At 35.2% G+C, this 20148-nt stretch overlaps 3 protein-coding genes across 3 annotated transcripts; 1 reads left to right on the top strand and 2 right to left on the bottom strand.

The window, feature by feature from the left end:
- Positions 1–1153, bottom strand: cldn23.1 (claudin 23.1). The gene has a single exon (XM_051121965.1). The coding sequence runs from the start codon at positions 1074–1076 to the stop codon at positions 249–251; it is 828 nt and encodes a 275-aa protein (XP_050977922.1). The 5' UTR covers positions 1077–1153; the 3' UTR covers positions 1–248.
- Positions 1154–2456: 1303 nt separating this feature from the next.
- On the bottom strand, positions 2457–4953 carry cldn23.2 (claudin 23.2). The gene has a single exon (XM_051121968.1). It carries the CDS (start codon positions 4667–4669, stop codon positions 3893–3895), a length of 777 nt encoding a protein of 258 aa, XP_050977925.1. The 5' UTR covers positions 4670–4953; the 3' UTR covers positions 2457–3892.
- Positions 4954–8934: 3981 nt separating this feature from the next.
- parm1 (prostate androgen-regulated mucin-like protein 1) lies at positions 8935–19763 on the top strand. The gene is made up of 4 exons (XM_051121964.1): positions 8935–9081; positions 9551–10228; positions 15132–15210; positions 19032–19763. The coding sequence occupies exons 1-4, from the start codon at positions 9045–9047 to the stop codon at positions 19111–19113; spliced, it is 876 nt and encodes a 291-aa protein (XP_050977921.1). The 5' UTR covers positions 8935–9044; the 3' UTR covers positions 19114–19763.
- Positions 19764–20148: the final 385 nt, after the last annotated feature.

Genomic DNA, 20148 nt, shown 5'->3' with positions numbered 1-20148 from the left:
TTAAAAAAAAAAAAAAAAAAAAAAAAAATTTTTGTTCTAAAGAACTCTAAAAATCCAAACAATTTTTCACTATTTAGAACCTTTGCTCAATTGAAAGATTCCATGGATGTTTAAAGTTCTAAATGGAACCATCAGTGACAACAAAGTATCTTCATTTTCAAGAGTGCAGTTGTTCAAACATCTATCAGGTGTTTAAAAGTTGTTACCGCTCACAAAATATTCACAGTGTGCTAGCTAAGCTAGTAATTTCACAGATCAGCATCGTAAGGTCTTCCGTTGTAGGATGTGTTGACGAATCCCCTGTCTCTGGTTTTGGCTCTTGGGAAGTCCAGGTCATCGTCCATTGACTTCTGCGAGTATGGCACGCTGCTTTCAGTGCTCCTGCTATAGCGTCTCGGTACGCTGACCCTTGGCAGAGGCGTCGGTCTGTCCGATCTGTCCGGTCTGGCCGCCGCCGGCCGTTGTGTGTTGGTTCGAGGCGGTTTTTCTCCTCGGTTGCGTCCGCCGCAGCAGGAGCAAATCCCGAGGAACATCACAAAACCCCCGAGGACTTCCATAATGCCTCCGATGTAGCCCAAAATGATGCAGTATCCCACACGAATGTCATCCGATCTGTTTGGGTCTCTCTTGACAGAGGTGGAATTGATGCTGGTGAGGATATGAGTGTACCACGCAATGGGAATGATGGTCAACACTCCGGAGCAGAAGATAAGAAGGCCTCCCAAAGAAGCCAGTATCCATCTGGGTCTTTCCCTCCAGCATCTGACTCCAGGTGTTGCAACTGCAAGGCCGAGCGCCGTCACGATCAACGACGCGACCATCATTCCTTTAGCGATCGGAATGATCTGGCTGTTAAAATAGATTTGGTCGTTGCTTTGCTGGTTGCACTGTTGGGATCTAGACGTTGTGGAGGTCCTGCAGATGTCCCAGATTCCCTGTTCCACCACCAGATCCGAAGCCTCGTTTGCCAGGTTGTGGATGGTCCGCCAGTTTGGCGCGACCGTGCTGGTCAGGTCCAGGATCCATCCGCAGGGTGCCAGGACCATGCCGAATATCAGGATCCCCGGTGTCCGCATGGTTGAGGGTTGAGCTGCTGTCCGTTTCTGCAGCGAGTCGAGTGTGACTGGTGCTTAAGAAGAAACATACTGAAATTTCAAGGAGGTGGTTCTGTCTGATTAGCATCTGAAGGGCGGGGTGTGTCGAATGTCTGGTTCAAACATAGACAAAACTGGTTTTCGCTGCATGCCGTGTTTCAGATGAACCTGGAACACCAGTATGCAGGGCTGAGGGATAAATAGAAGAGACTGAGGCAAGTTTCAAGGAAAAGGAAAAGTTGTCTATGGTGGAATAACAATGAGGTTTCAGGCCTCATAGAGTTTCAAGTTCATCTGCATAAACTTTTGTTCAGTCTTGCAAATTGTCTATGTTGGTTTCAGTTGCCTAGTTCAAACTCTCATTTTTTCTCTCATTCACACACTTATGTCCTTTCATTTCATTAGTTGATAACTGGCCAAATAAAGTGTTTAATATTTTTAAGATACACACTTTGTCCCATTTTGCTTTTTATTTTTGGTTTGCTTTTGTTTTGCAACTGATTTACAGTTGTTGTTGTTTTTTTTTGTTTGTTTTTTTCTGAAAGTAAGTAATTTTTACTATTTAAAATAAATGCTTTCTATTTGAATATATTTTAAAATGTAATTTATTCCTGTGATCAAAGCTGAAATTTCAGCATAATTACTCAGTGTCACAAGATCTTTCAGAAATCATTCTAATATGCTGATTTGCTGTTTAAGAAGCATTTATTATTATTAAATTGTCATGAATATTTAAAACAGTATTTTCAGGATTCTTTGATCAATAGCAAGATCCAAAGATCAGCATTTATCTGAAATAAAAAAGCTTTTGTAATATTAAACACTATGCAGTTTAAAAGCTTGGAGTCAGTATAAAATATATATTATTTTCTGAAAAGTAATTATAGAAATTAATACTTTTATTTAGAAAGAATGCTTTAAATTGATCAAAAGTGATATAAAGATATTTATAACGTTATAATTTTTTTTTTTTTTTCAGATAAATACAGTTATTCTGAACTTTCTATTCATCAAAGAAACCAGAAAAAATTCTACTCAGCTCTTTTCAACATAATAATAATAATAAATGTTTTTGAGCAGCAAATTAGAATATTACAATGACTTCTGAAGGATCATGTGTCCGGCGTAATGATGCTAAAAATTCAGCTTTGAAATCACAGGAATAAATTACATTTTAAAATATATTCAAGTAGAAAACAGTTATTTTAAAATTTAAATTTAAATTTTACTGTTTTTGCTGTACTTTGGATCAAATAAACGCAAGCTTGGTGAGCAAAAGAGACGTTAAAAAAATCATTTTGACTGGTAGTGTATATTATAAGAACTCAAAGTTGTACTCGACATTAGTTCAAAATCAGCAGGTTTTCACTTCTTTTTTATTACATTAATTCAGGTAAAAATATGAGGGCAGTGCTCATCTATCACAATCATAAAAATACAGAACAATAAACAGCCTTCAATCATTTGCATTAAATTTGATGGGTAGATGTCAATTATGACATTGCCTTTCACATAAACTTCCACAAAGATATTTTACATATCATTCTGTCTATAGTAAACACCAGTGACATATATATTACTGCAAACACCGAAAGTCTGTGAGCAGTGGCTGTGCAAAGATTAGCTTCCTTCAGAAAAATGTGTTTGCTTTTTGTAGTTGGTACAACTGTACAAACTCAGGAGATTCCTGATAAGTTACATATTTACACATAAGAGCCCAGAGTACTATTAAAAGACATTGAAGGTACTACCACTACAATGATTAGGGCCTCACAATATAAAGTGCAATGTATAAAACCAAACTAATGGTGTTAGTGCTCTTCAATAAAACCTTACCAGGTACAATATTTATAATGGTAATCATATTTTCCGATCAATAATATCCACCTTTTTCTTCCTGTAAGAGTGGGTGTGGCCATTTGTAAATTTTATGGGTCTGGCTTTCGGTGTCATCAGTATCCAGTTATTTTTAGCTGTACGAAACAGCTCATTTTGCTGCTTAATATTTCAAATTGGCATGTCGTGTTATTTTAAAGTATTATCTTAATTATAAACACGCTAGTTTGTAGTGTAAACAATTTCACTTGTTATTTTGCAGGTTATTTCCCTATAGCAGCTAATGAACTGGAAGTCTCACCCATAAGCTTTCTTCCGCGTTAAAGAAAAAGGTGGACAGCTAAGAGGATGACATGACCGATAACCTCCAGGTGGTAAAACAAGTTAATTACAGTTAATCAAGAGCCTTTCCGAGAACCACGGCTAATAAAAACATACAGGCAGTACCCACACACACTAAAATAATGTTCAACATGAACTAAACAACCTAAAATGTAACATAAAACACATGACTGGCAGTAAAAATAAGTATAAACAATCATATAAACATTGGGACGCCTACTTTTACCATCTTCACTGTAAATGTAACAGAGAAACACTTCATTTTTCACGGTAAAATATAAGCTGCTTACTTTAAATTTCAATGTTAAGGTATTGCCTCAGAAAAATCTAGTTAAACATGCTCAAATATTTAATTCATCCTACTAAGTAGCCATTTCTGAGGCAATATCTTTTGCCAAGTAAAGTTAACAAACAGAAAAGTACCATGTACAAAAACATTTTTCACAATGATTTAGTGAATTATTAATGTAAGATAATATTTAACGGATAATTAGACCGAATTGTCATTAAAAACGAAACTCATCTGATCGGTAAACTCATGTATACGTATTTTTACGCGGGTAAACGATGGTGAGGATTCTTCCGTGCAGTTTGTTCACAGATTTGTGAAGTTTGTTCTTTCACAAATCGGTGTCGTAAGGTCGTGCTTTATACGCAGTACTATTCGCCGGTCTGCTGTCTTGTTGTCTCTTGGCTCTTGTGAAGTCCATCTCACTTTGTTTGGAGTAATACGGGACGCTGCTGACGCTGCTGATGCTGCTGACGCTGGACACCGTGGGGGCTCTGTGCGGTGGAGATGGATTGCGCGTGGGCTTCACCGCGAATGTCCTCGGCCTTTCATTGCGATTCCGACGGCTGCAGCACCGACACAAGCCGAAGGACATCACTAGTCCTCCGAGAACCTCCATGATGCCACCGATGAAGCCCAGCACCAGGCAGTATCCCACACGAACATCAGTGGATGTGGAGAAGATGGAGGTCATGATGTGAGTGTACCAAGCCACTGGGATGATGGTGAGAACCCCTGAGATGAAGATGAGAAGACCTCCGACCCCAGCGACCGTCCACTGCGGTTTATCAGTCCAGCATCGGACTCCAGCTGATGCTACGCCGATGGCAATGAGATTGAGAATGAGCGACGATAACATCAAACCTCTCGCAATCTGGATGATCTGAGCGCTGAAGTATTGCGTGTCCTGTTGGTTGCATTGAATATCCCGGGACGATGTGAAAGTTTTGCAGATGTCCCATAGTCCTTGTTGGAGAACCAGGTCGCTGGATTCTCCCGGGATGTTGTTGATCGTGCGCCAGGCGGGTGCCACGGTGCTGGTCAGCTCCAGGATCCACCCGCAGGGTGCGAGCACCATCCCGAAAATAAAAATCCCAGGAGTTCGCATGACGATGGTGGACTTGGGAGATCACAAAAAAGCCTGGCTGGGGATGGATGGATTGGTTTCTGTTTGTTTAGAAAGTAGCCGGGCAGCAGAAACTTCTCGTGGGAGGATCCCGTAAAATCCGACTATTGTTAAATGTCACGTGACTGCCTGCGCTTGTCAACATTAAAACCGCTCCAAGTTTCGACTACCTGTTCTAGGCGCACCTGTGGAGCCCCGCCCACCGGGTGTTACATCACGCATGACACGAAAGATTGAGGAAAGACTCTGGTGCTGATGGTGATCATCCCGAATAACTCATTCGTTTATTAAGTAATAGTTACTAGATAATTGAGATAATTTCATATGGCAATGTGTTTTTTTTTTTCCTTTTTTTTTTAAAGTAAAATAACATTTATTATGCAATAAATAAATACATAAAACTATACTATACTACAGTTCTATTTATTGTACAATATTTAACAATACATTTTCTACAAAATAACTTAATAAACTTTCTGAATTTCTGTCATCTAAATACATCACCATTGCAAACCAGAGCGTCGTTTTCTGTTGTGACTTTTTTCTATTCTTTGGAACGAATTAAAATCCATTAAAATAAATAAATAAATAGTAAATGTTAAAATGAAATATAATAAAATAGAAAGAATTAAAGTTATTTTCTTATGATAATGTTTGTTTCCCCCCTGACTTTTTAAAATAATAATAAAAATAATAATATTTTGCTAAAATAAAAATAAATAAAATACGAAAGTTTGAATATATATTTTGAATCTTTTTGTCATCTAAATACTTTACCATTTTTTTTTTATTATTTGGAATTCATTAAAACCTACACGCACACACACACACACACACACACATATATAATAATTTTTTTGTGTGGTAATTTTTAAATATTTATTATGTTAAAAGAAAACTTTGAATATGTGTGAACTTTATTTTATTATAGGAAACTACTGTACAACTATACTATACTTATTGTAAAATTGTCATATTTAACTATAAATATTGTACAAAATGTTCTAAAAAAATAACACATTTAATTCATATATACAGTATACTGAATGAATTTCTGTCATTTTTTTATTTTTATTTTTTTATTTGGTAGTCATTAAAACCCATTAAAAAATAATATATATATGTATCCACACACACACACACACACACACATATATATATATATATATATATTTAAAATAAAATAAAACAGAAAGAAATAAACTTATTTTATTTTTGTATGGTAATGTTTTATGTTTTCTCATTTTTATTTCCTTTTTTTAAGTAGCATAATATTTATTATACTCAAAAAAAAAAGAAAGAAAAAGAAATTAATATATAGAAAAGTTTAAATATATGTGAACTTTATTTTATTATAGGAAACTATTGTATAACTATATAAAATTGTACAATATTTAAATATTGCTCAGAATGTTCTAAAAAATAACATTTAATATACATACAGTATATATGAATATATAAAATCTTTTAGTCTTTCGGAATTTTCGTCATCTAAATGTCAATCAGTGGTTGTCTTGTTCTCTGTCTTGACTTGTTTTTTGATTATTTAGAATTTTGGTAAAACCCATTTAAAAAAATAAATGTTAAAATGAAATAAACTTGAAATAAACTTATTTTATTTTATCTAATTGTTAAGGCAACATTTCTCATTTAAACTTAATGTAAATGTAAAAAATGTAACGTAAAACAAAAGGTAAAAAAACAATGTAAAAAAAATCCAAGTTGTAGTTGTAGATTATTAAAGCATGTTTTACATGAACTTACATTTTTCACACTGAATTCAGTAAGTTACTTGCTGTGTCAAACACACAACATACTAATAATAAAACTAATTCAAAATATTAACAAAAATGATAGTACCTCAATGATACTCAAATAAGACTGCTCTTATTGCAATCTCTTGTTGCTTAAAAGGATTTAAGTGCTGCATTGTGAACGTCACAGGTTTGACAGATCATAATTTCCTGTACTGTTTGTTGCATCATTTTGGAGAATGAAATGCGGATGGAAATGCACACTCGAAACCATGAAAGCATATTTGAAATGACATCCTCTACATACAGTAACAGTCACTCTGAAACTACAGCCGTTCCCTGAACACACCTCTGAATCACGAATGAAGCGACACTTCTTTCCGTTTAGACTCTGTTCTATTAATCCCCTTCTATTTCACAACATTAAACTGCTAATCTCCTGACAGAACGAATGCATTTGATATATTTCTTTTCCTGCCCAAAATACCAGTTTAAACCAGTTGGTTGTTCGTTCTTGGCTTGTTAAAAATAGTTTATCTGGTTACCCAGCCTAGCCAGCTGGTGTTAAACTGATTAAGCTGAAGACCACTCAGAGCTGAGGAAACCTATTTGTCATTTTAGCCAACTCATGCTGGTGTTTCTTTCTTGTTTTCTGACAGACTTGTTCTGCTTGTACAATTAGATGTTCCCAGATATCACCATAATGCATTTGTGAGTTGCAAAACAAAGTCAACATGGCCTTTGTTCCTACTGAGCTCCACCTATATGACTCTCTACACATATTTTAACAGATCATCATGGAATGTGGTTTGGAATGACGACAAACCTGACTAAGTAGTCTCAATGATGATACAACAATAAGACCAAAAGTCTTTCAGACTGTGATCTAGCTATATAGCAGTTGTACCTAAACCTGACAGTTACCAATAATAACCACAATACTCATATACAGTTGAAACCAGAAGTTTACGTACACCTTGCAGAATCTGCAAAATGTTGATTATTTTAGCAAAATAAGAGCAATTATACAAAATGCATGTTGTTTTTTTTATTTAGTACTGACCTGAATAAGATATTTCACATAAAAGATCTTTACATATAGTCCACATGAGAAAATCATAGCTGAATTTATACAAATGACCCTGTTCAAAAGTTTTCATACACTTGATTCTTAACACTGTGTTGTTACCTGAATGATCCACAGATGTTTTTTTGTTTTTGTTTTTTTGTTTAGTGATAGTTGTTCATGAGTCCCTTGTTTGTCCTGAACAGTTAAACTGCCTGCTGTTCTTCAGAAAAATCCTTCAGGTCCCACAAATTCTTTGGTTTTATTCAGAATTTTTGTGTATTTGAACCCTGTCCAATAATTATGATATAAGTATGATTTTGATATCCATCTTTTCACACTGAGGACAACTGAGGGACTCATATGCAACTATTACAGAAGGTTCAAACGCTCACTGATGCTCCAGAAATGAAAACAATGTATTAAGAGCCGGGGGGGTAAAAAACTTTTGGAATTTGAAGATTTTAACTTTAAATTTAACTTATTTTGTCTTCTGGGAAAAATGTACATATCTTCACTCTGTTCAAAAGTTTTCACCCCCAGCTTTTAATGCATTATTTTCCTTTCTGGAGCATCAGTGAGCGTTTTAACCTTCTGTAATAGTTGCATATGAGTCCCTCAGTTGTCCTCAGTGTGAAAGGATGGATCTCAAAATCATACAGTCATTGTTGGAAAAGGTTCAAATACACAAAAATGCTGAAAAACCAAAGAATTTGTGGGACCTGAAGGATTTTTCTGAAGAACAGCAGGCAGTTTAACTGTTCAGAACAAGCAAGGGACTCATGAACAACCATCACTAAACAGAAAAAAAATAAAATAAATAATATTAATGTATGTAAACTTTTAAACTGTTTTTTTTTTTTTTTTTTATAAATCAACTGTTATTTTCTCTTGTGGACTATATGTAAACATCTTTTATGTGAAATATCGTATTCAAATCAGTACTAAATAAAAAATAACATGCATTTTGCATATCCCTCTTATTTTGGTTACTGCAATTATAGGCTATACATGGTGGCTGATTTTAATATTCTGCACCTTTAATGTTCTTGTAACAGTTTGATGACATAGTCTAACGTTTTATGAAAACAAACCACAATACCTTTAAAGAACTATGATAATTCCCTCCAAAATTATCATTCCCTCCTAATTTTAGCATTTAAAAACACACAATAAACTTCTATCCATTAACTTACATTTGCTTCCACCTACTGGTGAGATTTAGTCATAACACCTTTTACGTTTCTGTGGTCTCTTGCGTTTACATATTATACATTGATAATCTGTTTATATTTGGTGCCAACCAACATTTGTGTACTTTAATAACAAATGCACACGGTTTTTATCTCTCTTTGCCCTGCTATTTATTTGCTCATCTGACATGAAACACTAGGAGGTCACAGAGGACCGGAGGCGTGCACGCCTGCGCGCTCACAACCTGTGCGTGTGAATTTCCTCCTTGTCACTTACATGTGTTACAGTCCGATAGAGAAACTGTTGAACAGTCTCAGCGTTAGAACGTGAAAGAGGAAGGAAAATGAAGATGCACGTTTCAACGTTGTTGATACTAGCAGGTATGTTTAAAATGCCTTTTGGACACACAACCTAGTGCTCATTTTTATTTCTGTTATAGCTACTTATTATTCGAGCTATAAGTTATGACCATACGTAGATTAATAATTAAACATGCCAAAATTATTTTATAGTCCTTTACATTTCGATGGCACCGCTTGTACGATACGTAATGAGTAATATTAAACAATAGGCTACACTAATAATTCAAAACGTGCACCTGAAATTCGCTTTGACGATGTTTTCATAATGTGTAGGCTACTAAGGATATTTATAAAGTTTAAAAATGAATAAGCTTAATGTGTAACTACTAAACATCAAGGCGTTTCCTGATTAAGAAACACTTTCAGTTTTATGATGCAGGTAGTGTTTTTGCGACATTCATAGTTGAAAAATGCATTCACTACATATTGTTCATAGGTTAATATAGATTTTTGGGACTTTTTGGTTGTTTTGTGTGTGTTGTGACAGGTTGGATGTTATTTGGAGGCAGCACACAGACCACTCAACCATCACCAACTACAGTTGCAACTACACTTACCTCACATGTACCGACATCACTTGCACAAACGCACGCGACGCCAGCAAAAACCACTGAGGCACAATCAACGACTGAATCTGTCTCTACGACCCACAAAACAAGTGAAGCAACAACTGAGTCCGCACATACTGAGAGAATGAGCACAACGAACAACTCCACATCAGCTCAGACAACATTAAACACAACCACTACCAATAACGCTAGCTTTACCTCTTCAGCGACTGATCTCACCAGCTCAGCCAATAATGCGACCAATGCGTCGACCACAGTCACAACGAGTTTGGGGACTGAAACTCAGACAACATCCTCTTTAGAGACTCAGACCTCACAAACAACACTGGGAAGCACAAAACCGGTTATAACAACTGCCAAAAGCACACCTATGACGGTTACTAACGTTACGAATGCAACAGTTCCCGCTACTTCTGAAGCGTTAACACCTACAACGACAGTTACTATGACTACAACGGTTCTCTCTACTTCTAAAGTGTTAGCACCTACAACAGCAAAAACAACAACAAAAGCAACCAAAAATACTGTGACGGCGGAGTCAAAACACACAAATTCTGGTGAGGAAGAAAAGAAGGATCCAGAGGCTCTGAGCTCAGGTATGAGTGTAAATATTTAATTTTATACAAATACAAAGATTTTTAATATTTCAATACGTAATTTCATGTGCCTGTGGCCTGTTTATTATGGGGTTCCATTTGTGCCAAAAAAGAGGCGACTGCTTTGTGCTTTGTACTACACATTTGTCTTTGTCTACAGTTATTGCCTAATTATTCAGGTAAATCAGTATATGTTGACGTGCATGTTTGTCTGTTGGCGTCGTCTTAATCTGTCGTCCTGTCGTCTTTTTCTCTGTTTTTTTACTGTTGTCCTAACTGTCATTTTGTTCTGTCGACCTGTTCTGTCATCCTAACTGTCGTCCTGTTCACCGCGGTCAAGTGAGCCGCCATCTGCGAACACCAGCCGCCATCTGGATTTACTGCATGTCTATTAGTGGAATTACGGTACGGAGACAAGAACCGGCTAAAAAGCTGACGAGCATCTATATTTCAGCGGTTAAAATTTAAATGTGCAAGAAAACGGCTAGAAAAAGTATTCACAAAACGTATATATATATATATATATATTGTTCATTATAGAAGATACAATTATATTACTTTCGAATACATTATAATGTAAAGTTTTCTAAGACAGTAATAAGAAACTTTTTAATAAGAAATTTTAATAATGCATGTAGAAAAAAAGGAGCAAACATTCAGTGTTAGAATGTATTTTAACAAACTTTATTTTTTCAGAAAACTTTACAGTATAATGTATTCGAAAGTAATATAATTGTATCTTCTATAATGAACAATATATATATATATTGTTCATTATAGAAGATACAAAACATATATATATATATATATATGTTTTGTAAATCCTTTTTCCCGTTTTCTAGCACATTTAAATTTTAATGGCTGAAATATAGATGTTTGTCAGCTTTTTGGCCGCTTCTTGTCTCCTTACCATAATTCCACTAATAGACGTGCAGCAAATCCAGATGGCGGCTGGTGTTCGCAGATGGCAGCTCACTTGACCGCGGTGAACAGGACGACAGTTAGGATGACAGAACAGGACGACAGTAAGTATGACAGAATAAGATGACAGAACAGGACGACAGAACAAGATGACAATTAGGACAACAGTAAAAAAAAAAAACAGAGAAAAAGACGACAGGACGACAGATTGAGACGCCGCCAACAGACAACATACACGTCAACATATACTGATTTACCTGAATAATTAGGCAATAACTGTAGACAAAGACAAATGTGTAGTACAAAGCACAAAGCAGTCGCCTCTTTTTTGGCACAAATGGAACCCCATAGTTTATATACAGTAGTCAACATTTGAAGTGGATCAAAACCTTGCATCAAAGTTGTCCTAAAACTAAAACAATACCCGTTCTTGTCTTAGGACAACTTTGATGAACTTTGATCCACTTCAAATGTTGACTATTATACAGTAGATGAAACAAACATAACGTTTGATTGTGTTTTGACCTTCTGCTCCAGATCTTAAGTAGGTAAAGGTGCGTGTGTTGTATTTCCTTGTGAGACTATATCTATATGGTTTCATATATAGGTTTAGTTCAGATAGCACTTTATTCAGCCTATTTTATTGAGGTTAAAGGAGTTCACTATCAAAACAAAAATGTACAGATAATTTACTCACCCCTTTGTCAGCCTAGATGTTCATGTCTTTCTTTCGTCGTAAAGAAATTGTTTTCAGGTATTTTCTCCATATAGTGGATTTCAATGGTGCCCCCACGTTTGAACGTCCAAAATGTCGTTTAAATGCAGCTTCAAATGGGTCTAAACGATCCCTGTCGAGGAAGAAGGGTCTTATCTAACAAAACAATTGGTCATTTTCGAAACAAATTGACAATTTATATACTTTTTAACTTACAACCTTTTATATACTTTTGAATGCTCATCTTGTCTAGCTCTGCGATGCACATGCGTAGTCTGTGTAATCCGGGTCAGTACAGTTAGGGTATGTCAAAAAACTCCCGTCTCACTTTTTTCTTCAACGTCAAAATCGCCCTACATCGCCCTAAATTGCCTGTTTTACCTTTTTTGGTACAGGGCGTTTGATCTTGTTTGCGTGTTCACTTTGTAAACACTGGGTCGGTACTTTTCCAGTGATGTAGGACGATTTTAAAAGTGGGGAAGAAAACGAGACGGGAGTTTTTTGACATACCCTACACTGTAAAAAACTATTTGTTGAGTCAACTTAAAATATTTTGTAACCTGGTTGTCTTAAAATTTTAAGTTCAGTCAACTCAAAAAAGTTTATTCAACTTGAAATGTTAAATTATACTAAGTGACAACTTAGATATTTGAGTTGAATCAACTTAAAATTTTAAGGCAGCTGGGTTACTTACCCATCTGTTAAGTTTAGCAAACACAAATATCTAAGTTGTCACTTAGTACAACCTAACATTTTAAGGCAGCAGGGTAGGGCTGTGCAGACGCATTCATTATGGAGCGGCACTCACTACAAAGAGCCGAAATTCACTGACAAGCCGCGCAATATCGCGTTCATTATCGCCTGCAATAATGAACGCGATATTGCGCGGCTTATCAGTGAATTTCGGCTCTTTCGGCTATTTGTAGTGAGTGCCGCTCCATAATGAATGCGTCTGACTGCACGTGATGGAAATTTACGACTAATCATGGAACCGGCATTACTGAAGAGATGCGCATCATAATCGCATGCGATTATTTGCACAGCCCTACAGCAGGGTAACAAATTATTTTAAGCTGACTCAACAAATTGTTTTTTTAATTTTTTACAGTGTAACTGTATTGACCGTATTGAAATTGGAAAAAACAGAGTTCACGTGGACTTAGACAAGACGAGTGTTTGAGGTTAAAAATTATATAAATTGTCAGTTTGTTTCGAAAATGATCAATTGTTTAGAGCCATTTGAAGCCGCATTTAAACTGCATTTTGGAAGTTCAAACATGGGGCACCAGTGAAGTCCACTATATGGAGAACATTCCTGAATATTTTCCTTTAAGAAACATAATTTCTTATCGACTGAAGAAATAAAGACACAAACATCTTAGATGACAAGGGGGTGAGTACATTATCTGTACATTTTTGTTCTGGAAGTGGACTTCTCCTTTAACCGCTTTAATATTCTCTGAAGCGCAGTATGAAATTCACCATGAAATAACAACCATGTTGTAAGCCTGTAATAAAAATATACTGTCAAATGCAAAGTGTTTGGATAGTGATCAAGGACAGAGACGAGTCACAACAGGTTTGTTTTCAACAAATGGACTTGTTATTTTGTACACATGCAAACCACTAACGCCCAGAACGAAGTTAATATTTAATACAGACTGAACCACAGTTCACTAGCCTTTACCTGTAAGGTTAAATTGTTCCTCACCCTTTTTCATAAGCATCTAAGAATGTGATGTTTGCACTTTGTACTACGTTGATGACTTATGTTCAATCTGGGATGTACTGGAGATTGAATGAGAAGTGATAGTGACATCTCAGCCGTGCTTAAAGGAGAAGTCCACTTCCAGAACAACAATTTACAGATAATGTACTCACCCTTTTGTCATCCAAGATGTCCATGTCTTTCTTTCTTCAGTCGTAAAGAAATTTAGTTTTTTGAGGAAAACATTTGTGCATTTTTCTCCATATAATGGACTGATATGGTGCCCCGAGTTTGAACTTCCAAAATGCAGTTTAAATGCGGCTTCAAACGATCCCAAATGCTGTTGTAAATGATCCCAGCTGAGGAAGATCGGTTTTATCTAGCTAAACAATTGGTTATTTTCATTAAAAAAAATACAATTTAAATACTTTTTAATTTCAAATGGTCATCTTGTCTTGCTCTCCCTGAACTCTGTGTATTCTGGTTCAAGACAGTTAGGGTATGTTGAAAAACTCCAATCGTATTTTCTCCCTCAACTTCAAAAATCATTTCTTCAGTCATCCTACATCGCTGCAGAAGTACCGACACAGTGAACATGCAAACAAGATCAAACACCCTTAACAAAAAAGGTAAAATAGTGATATAGGACGATTTTGAAGTTGAGGGAGAACATGAGATGGGAGTTTTTCGACATACACTAACTGTCATGAACAGGAACAAAAACAGTTGAGGCAGAGCAAGACAAGACGAGCATTTGACATTAAAAAGTATATAAATTGTATTATTTTTATGAAAATAACAAATCGTTTCGCTAAATAAGACCCTTCTTCCTTGGCTGGGATTACTGCATTTAAACTGCATTTTGGAAGTTCAAACTCGGGGCACCATATCAGTCCATTATATTGAGAAAAATCCTGAAATGTTTTCCTCAAAAAACATAATTTTTTTACAACGAAGAAAGAAAGACATGAACATCTTGGATGACAAGGGGGTGAGTACATTATCTGTAAATTGTAGTTCTAGAAGTGCACTTCTCCTTTAAAACTGTCTGGATGTCTTAGCATTGAATAACAAGTGCAAACAAATGCTGGAGCTTTTCTCAGAACTCATTTTTGCTCAGTGAAGTTTAGTTAACTGGTAATGCAGTGATTTTCACACATGTGTCCTTGTAGAGGAACCACAGGTGTGGAGAGTCACATTAACTAAAACAATCATTAACAATAAGTTTTTTTTTTTTTTTTCATTTTGAACACTATATCAGTTATTTTAGCATTTCAAACCTGACAAATGTCTCTTTTTTTTTTAAACATTTCATTTAAAAGAGTGTGTGCGTGTTATCTTTCCTTAAAATAAATTACACCTTGTTTGATATTTTCACATTTTATGACATTCACATGTTTAAACTTGTCTTAAGCAAGTCATGGTTTTTACACTGAGCTTTGTCTTTCGCTTGAATACAAGCAAGTCATGTTTCTAGTAATATACCTGAAATAGGTTTCATTTCTGACTGTATGTCATGTATGATTCATCAAAGAAATCTTTTCCTTATTCCTTTCTAGGAAGTGTCGCTGCCATTGTAATTGGCTTCCTTGCCATTGTACTAATTTTACTTGTTGGCGCTTACTACTTCAAAATACGGTGAGTCAAGCATCAAGCACAATTAGTTGTAGTTTCCTTCCTGTATTTTTCTTCCAAAGCATCTTATGTTGAATCTCACATAACTGATCACATATAGACCATTCTATAGAACAGAAATATGTTTTTTCTTTTTCCTCAAATTTTGTATGTATGGAAATATCCCAGGTACACATTTCTAGTAATTGTGCAGTTAATTCTCATATTGTATTTTCAGAAAGTTTTGGAATATTTATCCTCTCCCCAAATTTGTCACTACCGAAACACAGCAATATATAGTTTAATTAGAAGGGTTATATCGACCGATTAATATTTTGTTTACATCTACATTGTAAATATATTTTTTTATATTTTAGTTTTCAGAGGCAAATCAGTAACAATTAGCAATTTATTGCTAATTAAAGTGCAATTTATGAGATGTGTTGAATTTTGACATCAGTTTTTCTTTGTAAAAGGCAAAAAGTTTGTCGTAATGATTTCAAAGTTAAGCATTCATTAGTTTGAATATACATTGAACCAAACACTATCATAACATGTTAGTTGATAATTCAGTATACTTTATTTTTGACAAAACATCCAATGTTTTGGTTTTATATATATATATATATATATATATACAAATCCAACAATGAAATAAAATGCAAAAATTATTTCAATATAATTTTCATAAGTTGGGTTTGGGACCTCCCAATTGAAAGTACCCAATAAAATATGATTTTAAATATATTAAGCTTACTTATATTTTAATATTATTGTGGGTTTAGATAGATAATAAAATTATCTTAGTAAACATCTAAGATTTGAATACTACTTTTTAAATGTGTTTTTTGGTTGTGGGACAGCAGGGTGCAACTATTCTATAGAATGGCACATATATAAATTATATACAGTGCTGCCTAAAAGTTTGTTAATTTTTTATATTTCTGCATAAATATGACCAAAAAGTCCTGAAAGTTGACAAAGAGAACCCAATCAAACAAATGAGATGAAAATATGTACTTTGTCATTTATTTATTGAGAAAAATGGTCCAGTGTTAAATATTTGTGAGTTGCAAAAGTATGTGAATCTCTAGGATTAGCAGTTCATTTTATAGTGAAATTAGAGTCCATTTGTTCAGATGTGTTTTCAGTCAATAGGATGACTATCAGGTGCCAATGTATGCCCTGTTTTAATTTAAAAAAGTCTGATCATGTTTGTGGAAGTGAATCATGGCATGAACAAAGTAGATGTCTGAGAACCTCAGAAAAAGAGTTGTTGTTGCTCATCCAGCTAGAAAAGGTTACAGACCCATCTCTAAAGAGTTTGGACTTCACAAATCCACAGTCAGACAGATTGTGTACGAATGGAGGAAAACGACCACTATTACCCTCTCTAGGAGTGGTCGACCAACAAAGATCACTACAAAGCAAGACTTGCAATAGTCTGCAAGGTTGCAAAGGACCTCAGGGTAACTTTTAAGCACATAAAGGCCTTTCTCACATTGGTTAATATTAATGTTCATGAGTCCATCATCAGAACACTGAACAACTATGGTATGAATGGCAGAGTTGCAAGGAGAAAGAGACAACTCTCCAAAAAACAAAAAACACTGCTGTCAGTCTGCAGTTTGCTAAAGATCATGTGGACAAGTCAGAAGGCTATTGGAGAAATGTTTTGTGGACAGATGAGACCAAAATATAACTTTCTGGGTTAAATGAGAAGTGTTATGTTTGGAAAAAGAAAAACACTTAATTCCAGCATAAGAACCTTATCCAATCTGTGAAACATTGGTGGTAGTAGTATCATGGTTTGGGCCTGTTTTGCTCCATCTTGGCCAGAATGGCTTGCCATCACTGATGGAACAATAAATTCTGAATTACACCAGCAAATTCTAAAGGAAAATATCAGGACATCTGTCCAAGAACTGAATCTTAGACGAAAGTGGGTCATGCAGCAACACAACGACCACAAGTACACAAGTCATTACACCAAAACATGGTTAAAGAAGAACAAGGTTAATGATCTGAATTTCCTCAAAGTCAAAGTCCAGACCTTAATCCAACTGAAATGTTTTGGAAGGACCTGAAGCAAGCAGTTCATAGGAGGAAACCCATCAACATCACAGGGTTCAAGTGTTTCTGTACTAAAGAATGGGTTCAAATTCCTACAAGTCATTGTGCAGGACTGATCAGCAGTTACTAAATACGTTACCTGCGGTTATTGCTTCAAAAAGAGGTCACAACAGATACTGAAAGCAAAGATTCACATACTTTTGCAACTTGCAAATATTTAACACTGGATCATGTTTCTTAGTAAATAAATGACAAAGTATATATTTTGTCTTGTTTGTTTGATTGGGTTCTCTTGGTCAACTTTCAGGACTTGTGTGAAAATCTGATGATGTTTTGTGTTATATTTATGCAAAAATGTAGAAAATTCTAAAGGGTTCACAAACTTTCAAGTAGCACTATATTTATTAGTGTTAATAAAAAATAGATTTTCTTGCATCATACTTAATTGTAAAATATTTACAACATACCACATGTGTCACAGTCGTGTGTAATGACGGCGCAATACAAAAGCAAAATACAATGACAAGTCTTTAATATAATCCACAATAGGTCAATACAGACCTAAAGGACAGGAAACCACACACCAACATAACATTGAGATCAGACAACATACAGTGAACTGAATCCAACTTATAAAGACAGGGTAATGCTACACAGACAGGTGTGGGTGATTAACTAATAATGACTTGAAAGGACAGGAACAGGAAGGACCAAATATGGGCAACAGAGGGAGAAACCAACACAAACAGTCCAATAGGGTGTGACAACATGGTTGGATTTATTTTTTGCTGATTATAATTTAAGAAGGACAATTTTTACCTTTACTGTAGATTTGGAGGGACTGTGTGAATTTTAAAATAGATGCAATTGCATTTATACAAAATAAATAGTTTTTACATTTTTGTCTTTCATTTTGGGGTAAATGTTAAAAGTTTGATGTTAAACTAAATGTTAAATTAAAGAGACAGTTCATTAATTACTCACCCTCATGTTGTTTCAAACCCGTAAGACCTTTGCTCATCTTCAGAACAGAAATTAAGATATTTTTGATGAAATCCGAGAGCTTTCTGACCCTGCATAGACAGCAATGCAACTGACACGTTCAAGGCCCAGAAAGGTAGTAAGGACATTGTTAAAACAGTTCATGTGACATCAGTGGTATGTTAGGATGCTACGAGAATTTAGCTCTCGGATTTCATTAAAAATATTTTCATTTGTGTGATGTTGAAAACAGTTGTGCTGCTTCATATTTTTGTGCATTCAATGCATTTTTTCAGGATTTCTCAATAATTGGATAAGAAATTAGAATAATAGCATTTATTTTAAACATTATAAATGTCTTTACTGTCACCATTGATTAATTTAATGCATCCTTGCTGAATGAAAACTTAAGGTAGTACATAGTACTTAATGTTCACCACATTTATATAAAATGTTATTATATGGTACTCTGAGATTTGTCAAAAAACACAATACTACTATGATATATATCTATTAAACATGGTACTACCATGGTACCATGCCCATAATATCACTACTTTTTGGTAATTTTTGTGAAAGCAGGTAAAAGGTTCCACTCTTTCATAACATTGATAGAAAATTAAAGATGAACAAAGGTCTTATGGGTTTGGAACGACAAGAGGATGAGTAATTAATAACAGAATTTTTATTTTTGGCTAAACTATCTCTTTAAATACTAGGCTAAAACAGAAAGTGTTCATTTTTGTGATTACTGCTAATAAGTGGCCTTATGATTTATTTGTGTGTTGCAGACGCTCTTCCTACGGACGCCTTTTGGATGATGGTGAACAGAGCTCTGTGGGGAATTTTCTTAACCCAATGTTTGATGGCTAAATGGGGAAGTGTTCATGAAGAAACATTAGTTTCTGAAGAACAACCTACACGTCTTTCTTTAGCAATGAATATGATAACATCAGATTGTGTATTTTGACCAAAACTAAGATGATGCACTGACCACAATCATCAGGAAGTTTTAGAACGCAGGCAAGACGTCCTGTGAGTATTACTATGAAGACAGGTTACGGAGCACTTCGATCCTGTTCGAAAGAAATGTTTAAGTGATGTCCTTGAAATTTCTTTTTTTTGTTTGTTTGTTTGTGTTATGTATTGTCTTGGGTACATTTTTTGACTTATTCATGTTGCTTGCGCTGTCTCATATTTTTAAATGTAAATAAACCACTTTATTAGCATTAGCTGTAATTTTTCTAAATCAAAGTCTCGCATCTCAAACAGGCCGCTTGCGATCATTGTTGGTCTTGAAGAGTGACCTTATCGTATACCATAATTACAGCTGTGGCCTCAGCTGCGGCCTCCCACTATTCATCCAAAGACAGTCTCTGTTTTAACACGAAGACCGTTTAACATTTCTGTAGGCTCAACAATAACAGATTTTTCCCCCTTGTCATTGTAGTGGCAGGGATCCACAAGCAGCATGCAATTAAGCATTTAAACAGTCAAGACTGTTATTAGAGACTTAAAAATAAGCCATCAAGTAAATGGAGGCACATTAACAAAACATCTGGCGTTCTGGCCTGTTTGAGATCGGGTTCTGTTAGTCGTGCTACAGCAGTTTACCGCTTCCAGAAATGTTTTTTTTTTGAATGTTTAAAACTACTCATTTCGTTTCCTCTCCTAGTTTTTTGTTACCTGTTTAACAACAACCACTGTTTCCTGTTTTTGCAAATGCTCTAGTTTCAAGAATGTCGTAAACCACAGGAGCATTGTCTAAATCACTGGTCTAAAGCAGCAGCAATTGATTGTAAAACTGTCAATGTGTATGTAAAATTATTATATTAAAAATCACTAATATATTATATCATACAATAGATGTTCTCTCTCTCTCTCTTATTTCATGAGTACTTTATTTTG

This window comes from Labeo rohita, chromosome 10 (genome assembly GCF_022985175.1).
Source record: "Labeo rohita strain BAU-BD-2019 chromosome 10, IGBB_LRoh.1.0, whole genome shotgun sequence".
In the NCBI taxonomy this organism is placed as follows: domain Eukaryota; kingdom Metazoa; phylum Chordata; class Actinopteri; order Cypriniformes; family Cyprinidae; genus Labeo; species Labeo rohita.
Note: the sequence above shows the minus strand (reverse complement) of the source record. Positions and strands in the feature narration are given on the sequence as shown.

Coding starts and splice junctions, on each gene's coding strand:
- cldn23.1 (XM_051121965.1), bottom strand. CDS start 1,076: ATGCGGACACCGGGGATCCTGATATTCGGCATGGTCCTGGCACCCTGC.
- cldn23.2 (XM_051121968.1), bottom strand. CDS start 4,669: ATGCGAACTCCTGGGATTTTTATTTTCGGGATGGTGCTCGCACCCTGC.
- parm1 (XM_051121964.1), top strand. CDS start 9,045: ATGAAGATGCACGTTTCAACGTTGTTGATACTAGCAG. Junction 9,082..9,550: donor AACGTTGTTGATACTAGCAG/GTATGTTTAAAA, acceptor GTGTTGTGACAG/GTTGGATGTTATTTGGAGGC. Junction 10,229..15,131: donor TCCAGAGGCTCTGAGCTCAG/GTATGAGTGTAA, acceptor ATTCCTTTCTAG/GAAGTGTCGCTGCCATTGTA.